The sequence below is a fragment of the Ursus arctos genome, unplaced genomic scaffold, assembly GCF_023065955.2.
Source record: "Ursus arctos isolate Adak ecotype North America unplaced genomic scaffold, UrsArc2.0 scaffold_4, whole genome shotgun sequence".
Lineage (NCBI taxonomy): Eukaryota > Metazoa > Chordata > Mammalia > Carnivora > Ursidae > Ursus > Ursus arctos.
In genome coordinates this window covers 38,295,090-38,308,073 of record NW_026623056.1, presented here as the reverse complement: position 1 = coordinate 38,308,073, position 12,984 = coordinate 38,295,090, and the positions used below count along the sequence as shown (strand labels likewise).

At 35.9% G+C, this 12,984-nt stretch overlaps 1 protein-coding gene across 6 annotated transcripts in view; it reads left to right on the top strand.

The window, feature by feature from the left end:
- GRAMD1C (GRAM domain containing 1C) overlaps positions 1-12,984 on the top strand; it is an 86,794-nt gene that overhangs the window by 22,726 nt on the left and 51,084 nt on the right. For all 6 annotated transcript variants that reach the window (XM_044382053.3, XM_026493545.4, XM_048215089.2 and 3 more), the window contains 3 exons: positions 4,289-4,392; positions 4,999-5,094; positions 11,199-11,279. In XM_044382053.3, coding sequence (XP_044237988.1) covers positions 4,289-4,392; positions 4,999-5,094; positions 11,199-11,279 — 281 coding nt within the window. The remainder of the gene's footprint in view (positions 1-4,288; positions 4,393-4,998; positions 5,095-11,198; positions 11,280-12,984) is intronic.

The following is a 12,984-nucleotide window of genomic DNA, read 5'->3' as shown; positions in this document are numbered from 1 at the left end:
AAGTGTGAATCCCTGATTAGGACAACTAACTATCTCTAGAATATTTCTAAACATCTGTTTTAGCTGGAGTCCACATTTTCACTTCTAATATTCATTCATGCCTTCTTTTTTTCTTGCTTAATCCTGGCCAAAGAAAATGTTATGTTGGGGAAATATGATCTAAAAAAACATATCCTACCCATCCAGAAAACTCCACAAAAGTAGAAAAGAAAGAAGACAGTTTTATTATTGAATAAGCATTCAGCTGGAATGGGATGTGCATCACAGGTAATCTGTAAAAGAGATTGTGAAGAAAGAAAGAACTCTCACCCTTTTAAATGACCAAACAGATGCAACCCTTTACACATGTTCTAAAGATAAATGATAACTAGACCTCAAGTAAGAGGACTTAATAGTACTGTATATTACATATAGTTCATCATAAATTCACCTGATAATTGGGACTACTCTCTGTTAGTTAACTGGCTTTTTGCAAAGGAAAAATAAACTCATATCTTTATTACAAGAGTTAGTTTTGCAACTTGGAGCAAGATGCCCACGAAAGTGAAGCTCCTACCCCATCACAGAACCTGGGAGATAAGGGTGCTATTTCTCTCAATGTTTACATTTCAAAGAGATGACTACTAGGTCCTTGAGAAAACATTCCTGGGTTGTAAAACTGTCAAGGGTCTTATTTTGCTTTTAAAAAGATTCATGGATATCTCAAAGGAGCAAGAAAGAATTTACAAATTTTCTACAGAAAATAATCAAAGAGAAATGTAGAGGGAGTCTTTTTTCCCATTTTACATGAGGGAACATTAATTTTTTTCTTTTTCAATTTGTATGTACCTTTACAGTTGTCTCAAGTAAAAAGCAAACAACACAAAAAACGTAAAGTATAAAAAAGGAGAAGGGTTGGGGCACCTGGGTGGCTCAGTCCATTGGGTGTGCAACTCTCGATTTCGGCTCAGGTCATGTCTTGTGGTTGTGAGATCAAGACCTGCCTTGGGCTCCACGCTGGGTATGGAGCGTGCTTGGGATTCTCTCTCTTCTCCCTCTGCCTCTCCCCACTCGTTCTCTTTCTAAAAAATTAAAAAAAAAATAAGGAGAATGGTTTTTTTTATAATTTAAATATTAAATCTGAAAGCAATCCTAAAAATGTTGCTCCAGAGAGTCTTTTTTAAAGCAATGTTAGCACTACTGGGCTCCCAAAGATGATTGCTGCTAAAAAAGAATACTTTGGAATGTGTGTTTCCTGACATGATTGTTTAAAAACACATTCTTTTAATTCACTGTTATCTCCTTTATGGATAGATGATGCCTAAATTCTTTGATAAAACTATAAATAGGACATCTTGTTTATTTATTGTGCAATCTTACTCTAGAAGTATATGGTGCTGATTCACTCCATCTGTATTTCCATACTATTGATACATATTTCCACTGTACGCTTTGTTATGTTAGAGTTAATAAAATTGATCTTTAAGAATTGGAGCCATTCAGTTGTTCCAGAATTGATTATGTAATAACTAGTTAGTTGATGTTAACACACACATCAAAGTGATCTATGTTGCTTGGTTAATTTACTTAATTTTATTCTAACTTTCTAGTCACTACCTATAAAGTTATAAAATCCATAAAACAGTTTTTGATAAGCATTTTCTTATTCCATTCTAGATGAATCAGATTGTTTTTTGACTCAAATCAGATAGAATATTGGCTTCTGAAATAATAATTACATGTTTGCTTATCAGTAGGGAAATTGGGAGTTAAAAAAAAAGTAAAATCTCTTGGCTTAAAAAAATTTTTTTTTCATTTCCTGCATGGGCCATATTGCTAGAAAGCCATTTTATAAAAAAATTTTATTGAGGTATATGTTTATTCCAATAAAATATATCTGTTTTGGGGCTCCCACCTTTTTTTTTTTTTTTTTTAAGATTTATTTCTCCATCCTAGAGGTGGGGGGAGGAGCAGAAGGAGAGGGAGAGAGAAAATCATCAGCAGACTGCTCACTGAGCATGGAGTGGGACGTGGGGCTGGATTCCACCACCCCTAGACCATGACCTGAGCCGAAATCAAGAGTCAGATGCTTAACTGACTGAGCCAGCCAGGCGCCCAGGGAAACCCTTTTTTAAACCACTGAAAAAAGTCTGTCAATCTATGTCAAATAGTCTTCAGTTAAAAATAGTCCGGTTGTTTGCTATAGCTTTGAGCATAGTTAATGTAAAATAGTGCAGTGGTTCTCATAGTGTGGTCCACAGGCTAGCAATGTTGGTGTTACCTGGGATCATGTTAGACTTGAAACTCTCTACCCTGCTCCAGACATGTTTAATCAGAAGCTCTGGGGAGGGGCCTAGCAATCGTGTTTTGATAAGTCTGCCAAGTATTTCTGATCTGAAATGCGAGAAGCACTAAATTAAAAAATGTTTCAGTGGCTTAGATAAAAATTTCAGGACACCTCGAGGTGACCCTGAGCCCAATCCCTGTTTTAGAGATGCATACTAGTAATGAGTATCTTAATCTACTTAATTATTTACTAGGATTTTTGTTTGAGGGCATCTCAGTTTTGTTCCGCTGAAGGAAACATTTTGAGAGACTGAATTACTCTGCTCAATTTTTAGTATTTGCTTAGAAATTTAACATGATTAAATTTTTTTTAATGGTTTTTTATTATATTATGTTAGTCACCATACAGTACATCCCCGGTTTCCGATGTAACATGATTAAATTTAAATATTTTGAGGTTATACCTCAACATTTTCCTAAAATTGCTAATCACTTTATATAATTTTTAAAGTTATCAGTTAAACTAAATCTCTTCACAGTGATGGGGGAGCAGAAGGCAAGCTGAAGACAAAGCATAAGCTGACACCCTGCAACCTCCCTCCACCCCCCACCCCAGGGTGGGACATGTGTGACATTCTTCCAGGAATCTCCCAACTGTCTTACTGTTAATAGCTTGTTAGAGGAGAAAACAACCTTAACTTGACATTGTCATGGCCTGTCATGGCCTCCTGTATCTTGTAGGTATCTTGTAGGCCAGTCCTCTTTAACATATGAAAGTTGTTTTGAAACCTCCCTTTTCCTTACTTCCCCCAACTCCTGAGTATATAATTAGCCACCGCTCACAACCACCTACAGCAGCTCTTTCAGTCCTGTCCCCGTGTTTAATATATTGCCATTTCACACCAAAGACGTCTAAAGAATTCTTTCTTGGTTGTGGGCTCCAGAACTTCACCTATATTCCCAAACCCCATCAACAGCAGCCTTTTATATCTTGAATTAGTGATAATTTAGCCATACTATTTACATTAGCCAAAGAGCCAAATCTAAATCATGGTATTAACTTACTGGTGGATAGTGGCATTTACCAGAACACTCATGATTTTGCTGGATTTTAGTGCTGAGGCAGAGAGGATCAACTTTCAAATTAACTTAAAATGTATAAAATTTTGGTGGTAATTATTGTCCCCTTCCTCACCCTTTTCCAATGTCTAATTAATCACCAATCTCCCATCAGTACTACCTCTTAAATATTTCTGAATCTAACTACTTCTTTCTCTTAATACTGTCATTTCTTGGTCTGAGCCATCATCAGTTTCCCCCTGGACTTCCAACTCATTTATATGAATCCAGTCTCACAGTATGAAAAAAGTAGTCTTTAATAATATACATCTGATCATTCCCCTTCCACTTAAAACTCATCAATGGCAAATAAAACAAACCAAACCAAAACAAAACAACTCATCAATGGCTTCTTGTAAAGTTCACAGTCTACCATAGCCTATGAACATTACATGATCTAGTTTCTCCAGCTTCTCTAGGCCAGAGTTCTTTGTATAGTTACTCAAATGTGCTTTTTCTTTCTTCCATGGGGTCTTTGCACCTGCTCTTCCTCATGGTCCAGCTGACCATTTATTGACATTTAGTTTTTAGTTTAAAGACTACTTTTTCTGGAAAACTTATTCTGATATACTCTCTCCCTGCCCAGTCCCCTCATACCTGTATCCTCTTTGTTATAGTCTCTCACAGCTTTCTCTACACTTTGATCATTATACTTATTTTTGTCTTTGTTTGTTTATTGTAACCTTCCCTTCTAGACTGTTCCGTGAGGGCAAGGTCCATGTTTGGTCATGCTAGTTTCCAGCAAAATATCTGGTGTATGGTGCCCAAAGTATCTGAATGAGTGATTGAATGAATAGCAAACTAATGAACAAAGAGTGATGACTTTTCATGTGTTAAAGTAGGATAAGATTATAAAGTTGCCAAATTTTTGTGAATAAGCTGTTCCTTATTCTTGTGTATCTAGATTATGCTTGTGCTCTTCAGAGGGACATTTTGCTTCAGGGACGTCTTTATCTTTCAGAAAACTGGCTGTGTTTCTATAGCAACATCTTCAGATGGGAAACTACAGTAAGATGTATTTGGATTTGATTTGTTGATACAAATAATTGCATAGGTAGAAATATATACAGTCCTCCTAAAAACAATATACTTTGGATTCCAAAGTAAATTTATGTATATTTGTGTATAATACTTATATATACATGTTGTAGATATATATACAATATATGTATATTGTAGAAGCATGTAATCTATTTTCTTAATACTTCGAGCTCCATTTGTACATATTTAATACAGTTGGAGAAAGAGATTTCAGGTTGAAAAAAGCTTGAACATACATCTATTTGACTGCCAAAATCATGTCGTATGTGACAGACTGTCTGAATTTTGTTTGTGTGTGTATGTGTTAATATGGAACACGAACACCCACATGTCTTTTCGCACTCTATCCTAAACTTAGAGATAAGAGCTGTGGAGGAAATTATTGGTGGGGGAGAATGTCTGACTGCTTACTCTGTTTTTCTCAGAGAATGCAAGCATGTGCTTATTATTATTAACTCCTTCAGGTTTTTCAATGGAATATTCTGGATTAGATTGATGTAATACTTGGTATTTTGTGCTGTATATGTTTCTGAAAAATCCATTTAATAATTTTTCATTCTTTTGTGTGTTTAGATTTGTATTGCATTAAAGAACATAACCTTCATGACTAAGGAGAAAACTGCTCGACTCATCCCAAATGCTATCCAGATTGTTACTGAGGGTGAAAAGGTGAAAAGCTTTTTTTTTTTTTTTTTTGAAAAGCTTTTTTTACCTTTCCTTTATTATATTATGTGGAGATAGTCTGCATCATACTGATTCATTGGTGTTGGTAATTCTTCTTGGAGTTAGGAATTTGTAATAGAAATATATTTAATACTAGATTTCTGTATAAATACTGCTAATTAAATGACTGCTAACATTTTTTTCAACATGTAATCAATGTTTTTTTTTTATTAACTCTGCTAACATTCTTTGTGCTTTATAGTTCACAGAAAACTTTCCCCCGTATTTTTCACTTCTTCATTATAAGAGGTTGATAGGGTAAGCCTTAGCGAAACATCATTATTTTTTAATACCGTAATAATTCCATGATATTGTTCCGTCAATAATACCTGCACAGTAGCAACTAATAAAAACAAATGGTTCTGGTGAGCAGAGAGATTTGGGTAGCATATAAGTAAACACATAATCCCTATAATATTTTTTTAGGATGACAGTTATCTTTAACTGCCATTGTTTTTATTGTCTACCTATAAGATCTGCTGTTTTTTAGTGAGGATATATGAAGGATCTTTCTGAACCCACCCGGAAGATTGATTAGGGCTCTGTGTGTGACATTAGAAGTATAATGCTGAGAAAGAAAAAGCAAAAAGGAAGGAAAAGAAGGCAAGTATGGAAGAGAATGAGAGAGAAGAAGAAGGAAGGAAGCACAGAAGGAAAGAAGGGAAGCAATGAAAGAAAAAAAGGAGAGAGAAAGGAAAGAGAAGCAGGGGAGTGAAACACTATCATAACACTGAATCATTGTAATGATACTTTTAAATCTTGTAGTTTCTTTCAAATGTACTTTACATTTTATTTTTATTTTTAAATAATCTTATCCTTACAGAATACTTTCCGGTACAGTACAAAAAACTTTCCCCTCTGAACTATTTGAGAGTAAGTGGTCACTCTGTAGCCTGATCAGTCCAGATATCACCCCAGATATTCTAGCATGTATTTCCAACAAAGACATTCTCCTGCATAAGCACAACCCAGCCATCACAATCAAGAAGTTAACATTGATCATCACCACAGTTCAGTCCTCAGACCTTCTTCGATTCCCCCAGTTATTCCAATAATATCCTTTATAGCAAATAGACATAGTTTAGAAATAAATAATTACATTTAATTGTCATGCTCTTTAATTTCCTTATTCTGGAATAGTCCCTTAGTCTTTTTTTTTTTTTTTTTTTTTTTTTTTTGACTTTTGAGCCCTGTAATCTCTTTTGAGATTACAGGTAAGTTATTTTGTAGGATATCCTTCAATTGTGTTTGTCTGATATTTCCTTGTAATTAAACTTAGGTTATGCAATTTTGGCAGAACTGACATGAAAGTGGTGCTCTGTCCTTTCCATTGCATCCTATCAGATGACCCACGATTTCAGTTTCTACCGTTACTGGGGATGTTCATTTGGATCACCTGATTAAGATGGTGTCGGCAAGACTTTACTGTAAAGTTCGTCCATTTTCTTTGTAGTAACATTTTGTGGCAAGCTACTTTGAAACTATGTAAATATACCATTCCTTCTCAGACTTTAAATTTATGCATCACTTACATCAGCATGTCCTTCAGTATGTTTTATTCAGTGAGTTCTAATCCATTACTATCATTATTTATTCTGATGCTCAAATTGTCCCAAATTTGGCCATTGCAAGGCCATCAGTGTCCTTTTGACTATTCTCAGCATTATTTGAGCATTTCCTTGCTTTTTGGCATTTTGCAGGCTTTCCCTGCCTCAGCCCTGGAATCAGTCATTTCTCCAAAGAGTTCTGATTTCATTTAAGGGGAGACTGATATTAGAAGCCAGTGTGTTTATTGCTATTGGGGTGTCACTATTTCTAAGCCCTCTAAATGGTCAGATTAAGGGTATATGTAATTATATATATATGTAATTACATATCATACACACATACATGCCCACTTGTACATTAGTGTCTGTTTACTTACCTGTCATAAACCATGAATTTACCTAATATCTCCAATTCCTAGCAAACACCACGGAGTTCATTTTTGTTTTCTCCTTTCTTATTTGTAACTCCCTTCCCTGACTGTGAGAAACCAGACTCCCATTACCCTCAGTATATTTACCTACTTGATCAGTTGGCTTCTATGTAACCAGTCTTCCTCTCCTTTGCCACTCCTTCCCCACATGGATGCCCCTTAAAAAAAAAAAAAAAGATTTATTTATTTATTTGAGAAAGAGAGGGAGTCTGAGCACAGAGCCTGACACAGGGCTTGATCTCATGACCTTGACATCACGACCTGAGCTGAAACCAAGAGTCAGATGCTCAATCAGCTATGCCACCCAGGCGCACCCCCCACATGGATGTCCTTTTACCTAACTTGGTTTCTGACACTTCAAGTCAGGCTGCTGCCCATCCCCTCATGACACAGATACTCTCACCATGTGAAAGCTTTCCTCACTCTGCTTAGGCTGACACCCCATACTAAGCACCTTCCCTGCATTCACTTTACCCTGTGGCAGGCCACCCATCTAAAGGGATGCCCTCCATTCCCTGCTTGTGCTTGATATTCTGTGACAGTTTGTCACTGTGTGTGGTCGCCCCCCTCACCCCTTCAGGCTCTGTTTCTCCAGCACAAAGCCACCCTCACGGACTCCGTCACACTATGTCACCCTCACCCTCTCTAGCTCTGACGTGCTTTTGTAGGCTGCCCCCATTCGTGGTCACATTCTTCACCATGCTTGAGTTCTGACCCCCATGCCAGGCTACCCCTTTACACCGTCACCCTCCGTTGGCTCTGACTCGTGCCCCTCACCCTGTTCTTGTTCTAACACCATGCTCCAGATCGCCCTCATACGTGGAGGCCCTTCTTACCTACTTGGGCTCTGACACTCCACATAGGGCAATCCTTCTATGTGGACAACCTCCTCTACTTTTCTGGTTTTGACATTGTTTTGGGCTACTGCAACTCTTTCTCCCTATCCTCACCTCTAGTGTGGATGCCTACTTTCTCTGTTCCACCAACAGCTTTAGGGCTGAACTGTTCAGGAAGGGAAAAGAGCTAAAAAACCATATTCTTAATTTTACAATCAATACATGAATACATTGCATTCCCTAACAAAATCATCAAACAATTCTTTTTTTTTTTTTAAAGATTTTATTTATTTATTTATTTGACAGAGAGACAGCCAGCAAGAGAGGGAACACAAGCAGGGGGAGTGGGAGAGGAAGAAGCAGGCTCCCAGGGGAGCAGGGAGCCCGATGTGGGGCTCGATCCCAGGACCCTGGGATCACGCCCTGGGCCGAAGGCATATGCTTAACGACTGAGCCACCCAGGTGCCCACTCATGAAATTCTTAAACTAACATCTTCCTTCTATGCCTATAATCCCTAATCCCATTGTTTTTCTAGAGGCAAACACTGTTATCAGTTTGGTGTGTATCTTTTCAGACTTTCCTCCTTTGTGTGTGTGTGTATATATATATATACACACACATATATATCTTTGTGTGTCTCTATAAATATATAGACATATGTATATATATGTATGTGTGTATACACATATATATGTGTATTTATATATACACACATATAGTTTTGCTTTGTCTTTGAAGTAAATGCTGTTTTATACATGTTGCTTTTCAGTTCTTTCTTAAAAAGAATTTAATATCTTGGGCAACCCTGTCGGGACCCCTCTCACTCTTGAGAGTTTTTTCTGTATCTTCACTTAATAAACTTCTATCACTCTGCTCAAAAAAAAAAAAAAAAAAAAAAAGAACTTAATATCTCTTGGAGTCACAGCTTAGCACATATAGATGGAGCTATTTCTGTTTATTCATGTGCTGTATAGTATTTCATAGAATGAATTTACTGTGGTTCCCTTGACCATTAGTTCATTTCTAATATTTTGTTATTATTGACAGTGCTGCAGTGAACAGCCTGACCATGCCTTCTTAAGCCCAATGTGTGACTGTTTCTCACATATATAGTGAAATTTCAGAGTCAAGCATTTTAATTTTAATAATGATAACAACAACTAGCATTTGCTGTTTTAACACTGTTTAAAGTTCTTTATAGATATTTTCTCATTTAATTCTCACAAAAATTTGTTACTATAATTATTCTCATTTTTCTCAGATGAGGAAACTAAGGAAAAGAAAAGTGACCCAAAGTTGTAGAACTCAGTGGTAGATTGTATAAAAGAGTGGATAGAATTGATAAGTTATTTAGTTTAAGAAGTGGGAACTAGATGGACTAGGAGATTTTTCTTATCTATATATCTGAACAACAGGTTATAAGATTATTATAATACAAGAAAGCAAAACAGTTTGGTCTAAGAAAAGGAAATACAGGATAGTAAGTAGTCATCATTATTTTGTGTGTATAATTCCATTTGGAAAATCTCCTCCATATATCCTTGTTATGAAAAGTTTTGCTTTGTGGAGAGTATTACATAGCAACATTTCAATTTATTAATTGGAAAATAGCACTCTAAAATCTTTTTATGAACAGTGTAAATATCCAAAATATTATTTGTTTGACATTTTATTTAGCAAATCAAACATATAACTGAGCTTTCTCATCCCTAAAAATAACTACTCAGTCATGAAAAGTCACTAACTATGGGGTCGGAAGAGATGATACACTGAGAGACTGTATTTAGTGCTGTCACTTGTCAGATTTTCTCATAAAAGCCTATTTTAAAACGTGACTTTGCAAAATCAGTTAAATGCAGAGGAAGAGATAGGTCTAAAAGCAAACATAGAATTATAGATTGAAACATGCTATTTCTTTTTTATGGTATTCAAAGCAAAGTTAAGTTTTAACATGGGTGTTTTATATCTATAATTAGTAGAAATTAAGCATTTCTGGATTTTTTTAGAAGACTATGAAAGATGATATGATTTGAAATTAAGATCCTTAAAATAAATCAATCTCTGAAATCCACTTGAATTTTTTTAAGATTTATTCATTTATTTATTTTTAGAGATAGAGAGAGTGCGCATGTGAGAAGGGGGAGGGGCAGAGAGAGAATCTTCAAACAGGCTCGCTGCTGAGCACAGAGCCCAAGGTGGGCTCCATTTCATGACCCAAGAGATAATGACCTGAGTAGAAACCAAGAGTCGGTCACTTAACTGACTGAGCCATCTAGGTGCCCCCACTTGTATTTTTTTTTATTCTTTATGTATACTTGGCTCAAATGGTCACCAAATCATGTCTCTTTGGAAAGTTCAGAATAAATAAAATTTTAATTTTTTCATAAACTTTTAAGATGATGGTAATAAATTATATGTACATAAATATTTACCTATTTCAAGCTCCTTTTCTGAGTAACTATTGATAAAATTGTATTTCCTGTAAGATAAAGTTTTTAAAGGTTTTATTTATTTTCTTTGAGAGAGAGAGCATGTGAGTGTATGTGGGGGGGGGGCAGAGGAAGAAGGAGAGAATTTTAGCAGACTCCATGCTGAGTATGGAGCCCAATGTGGGGTTCTATCTCATGACCCTGAGATCAGACTTAATAGGCTGAGCCACCCAGGTGTCCCTGCAGGATAGTTTTTTTTTTTTTTTTTTTTTAGAGATTTTATTTATTTATTCGACAGAGATAGAGACAGCCAGCGAGAGAGGGAACACAAGCAGGGGGAGTCGGAGAGGAAGAAGCAGGCTCATAGTGGAGGAGCCTGATGTGGGGCTCGATCCCAGAACGCCAGGATCACGCCCTGAGCCGAAGGCAGACGCTTAACCGCTGTGCCACCCAGGCGCCCCCCCCTTTTTTTTTAAGATTTTATTTATTTATTCGACAGAGATAGAGACAGCCAGCGAGAGAGGGAACACAAGCAGGGGGAGTGGGAGAGGAAGAAGCAGGCTCATAGCGGAGGAGCCTGATGACTGCAGGATAGTTTTTAAAGACACCTTGTTCAAGCACCAATTACCTGTTTTTCTTCTATTGTAGCAAAGAATGAAACAAAAATAATATATGAAGTAGGCTATGGTGTCCTACTAGTTTGCTTTAACCATAGCAAGTGCCAACAGATCTTCATGACAAATACTCTTCCCCACCCCCACTTTTTTTTAATGACACTAAAATTATCTTACTATTTTTCTTTGCAGTTTTTCTTTACATCTTTTGGTGCCAGAGATAGAAGTTACCTCAGTATCTTTAGGTTGTGGCAGAATGTACTATTAGACAAGGTAAGTGTTCATACCAGAGGCAGGTGCTTCTTATAATAGCATCCTCCCACTGTGTACCTCAACAGTGTTTATGAGTTGAATATTTCTGGAGTTTTATTTTTCTGGAGTTAATTTTGACTAGAGTATTCAAATTCCAAGAGGAAACTTGAAGCAAAACAGAATCCATGGCTATGTTAAGATATTAGTTTTACAGTAAGTCTCCCCTTTATCTGCAGGGAATATGGTCCAAGACCCATAGTGGATACCTGAAACTGCAAATAGTACTGAACTCAATATAGATGCTATGTTTTTTCCTATACATCCATGTCTATGATAAAATTTAATTTATAAATGAGGCATAGTAAAATATTAATAAAAATAAGTAATAATAAAGTAGAATAATTATAATAATATACTGTAATAAAACTTATGTGAATGTGGTATCTCTCTCAAAATATCTTATTGTACTATCTATACTCATCTTCTTCTTGTGATGATATGAGATGATAAAATGACTGCATGATGAAATGAAGTGAGGTGAATGACAGGCATTGTGACATGTTGTTAGGCTACTACTGACATTCTGGTGGCATGTCAGAAGGAAGACAATCTGCTTCCTGACTGTGGTTGACTATGGGAACTGAAACTGGGGAAAGTGAACCTGTGGATAAGGTTACCCTGCAATCCCCAGGGTAACCACCAAAAAAAATAACTTTAAAAATATGATAAATTAAAATGGGAATTAAAATGATACACTAGAACTATCTATTTAACATATAAGAAGGTGGTAATGGAAGACATAAGATACATAGAAAACAAATAGCAAAATGGCAGACATTACATTAAATCATTAAACATAAATAGATTAAGCACTTCAATCAGAAGGCAGAGATAGACAGAAAGAATGAAAAAAAAAACATGATCCGGGTATATGCTGTTGATATGAAACATGTTAGATTTAAAGATACAAACAGATGGAAAATACTGTACCATGCAAGTAGTAACCAAAAGACAGCTGAAGTGACTGCAGTGGTATCAGACAAAATAGATTTTAAGACAAAGATTAATAAAGACAAGGAATAATATTTTATAATAATAAAAGGGTCAATCCATCTGGAATTTATAACAATTATAAACTTATATGCACCTAATAACAGAGCCCTAAATTACATGAAACAAAACTAGCAGAACTGAAGGGGGAAATAGATAATTCAACAATAATAGTTGGAGATTTCAATACCCCACCTTCAATGATGGATGGAACAAGCACAGAGATCAACAAGGAGATAGAAGATTTGAACAAAACTGTAAACTAACTAGAACTGAAAGACATCTATGGGACACTCAAAGCAGAATATACGTCTTTCTCAAGTACACATGGAACACTCTCCAGACAGACCATATGCTAGGTTATAAAAGAAACCTTAATAAATTCAAGAGGACTGAAATAATACAATGGACTACAGTGAATGACATTAGAAATCAATAATAGAAATTTGGGAAATTCGTAAAATGTGAATATTAAGCAAAACATTCCTAAGTTACCAATGAGTGAACGAAGAAATCACAAGAGAAATTAGAACATACTTCGAGTTAAATGAAAACAAAAACACAACATACCAAAACTCATGAGGTGCAGTTATAGCAATGTTTAGAGGGGATTTTATAACTATATATACCCATATTAAAAAAAGGAATGATCTCAAATCAATAACGTAACTTTCCA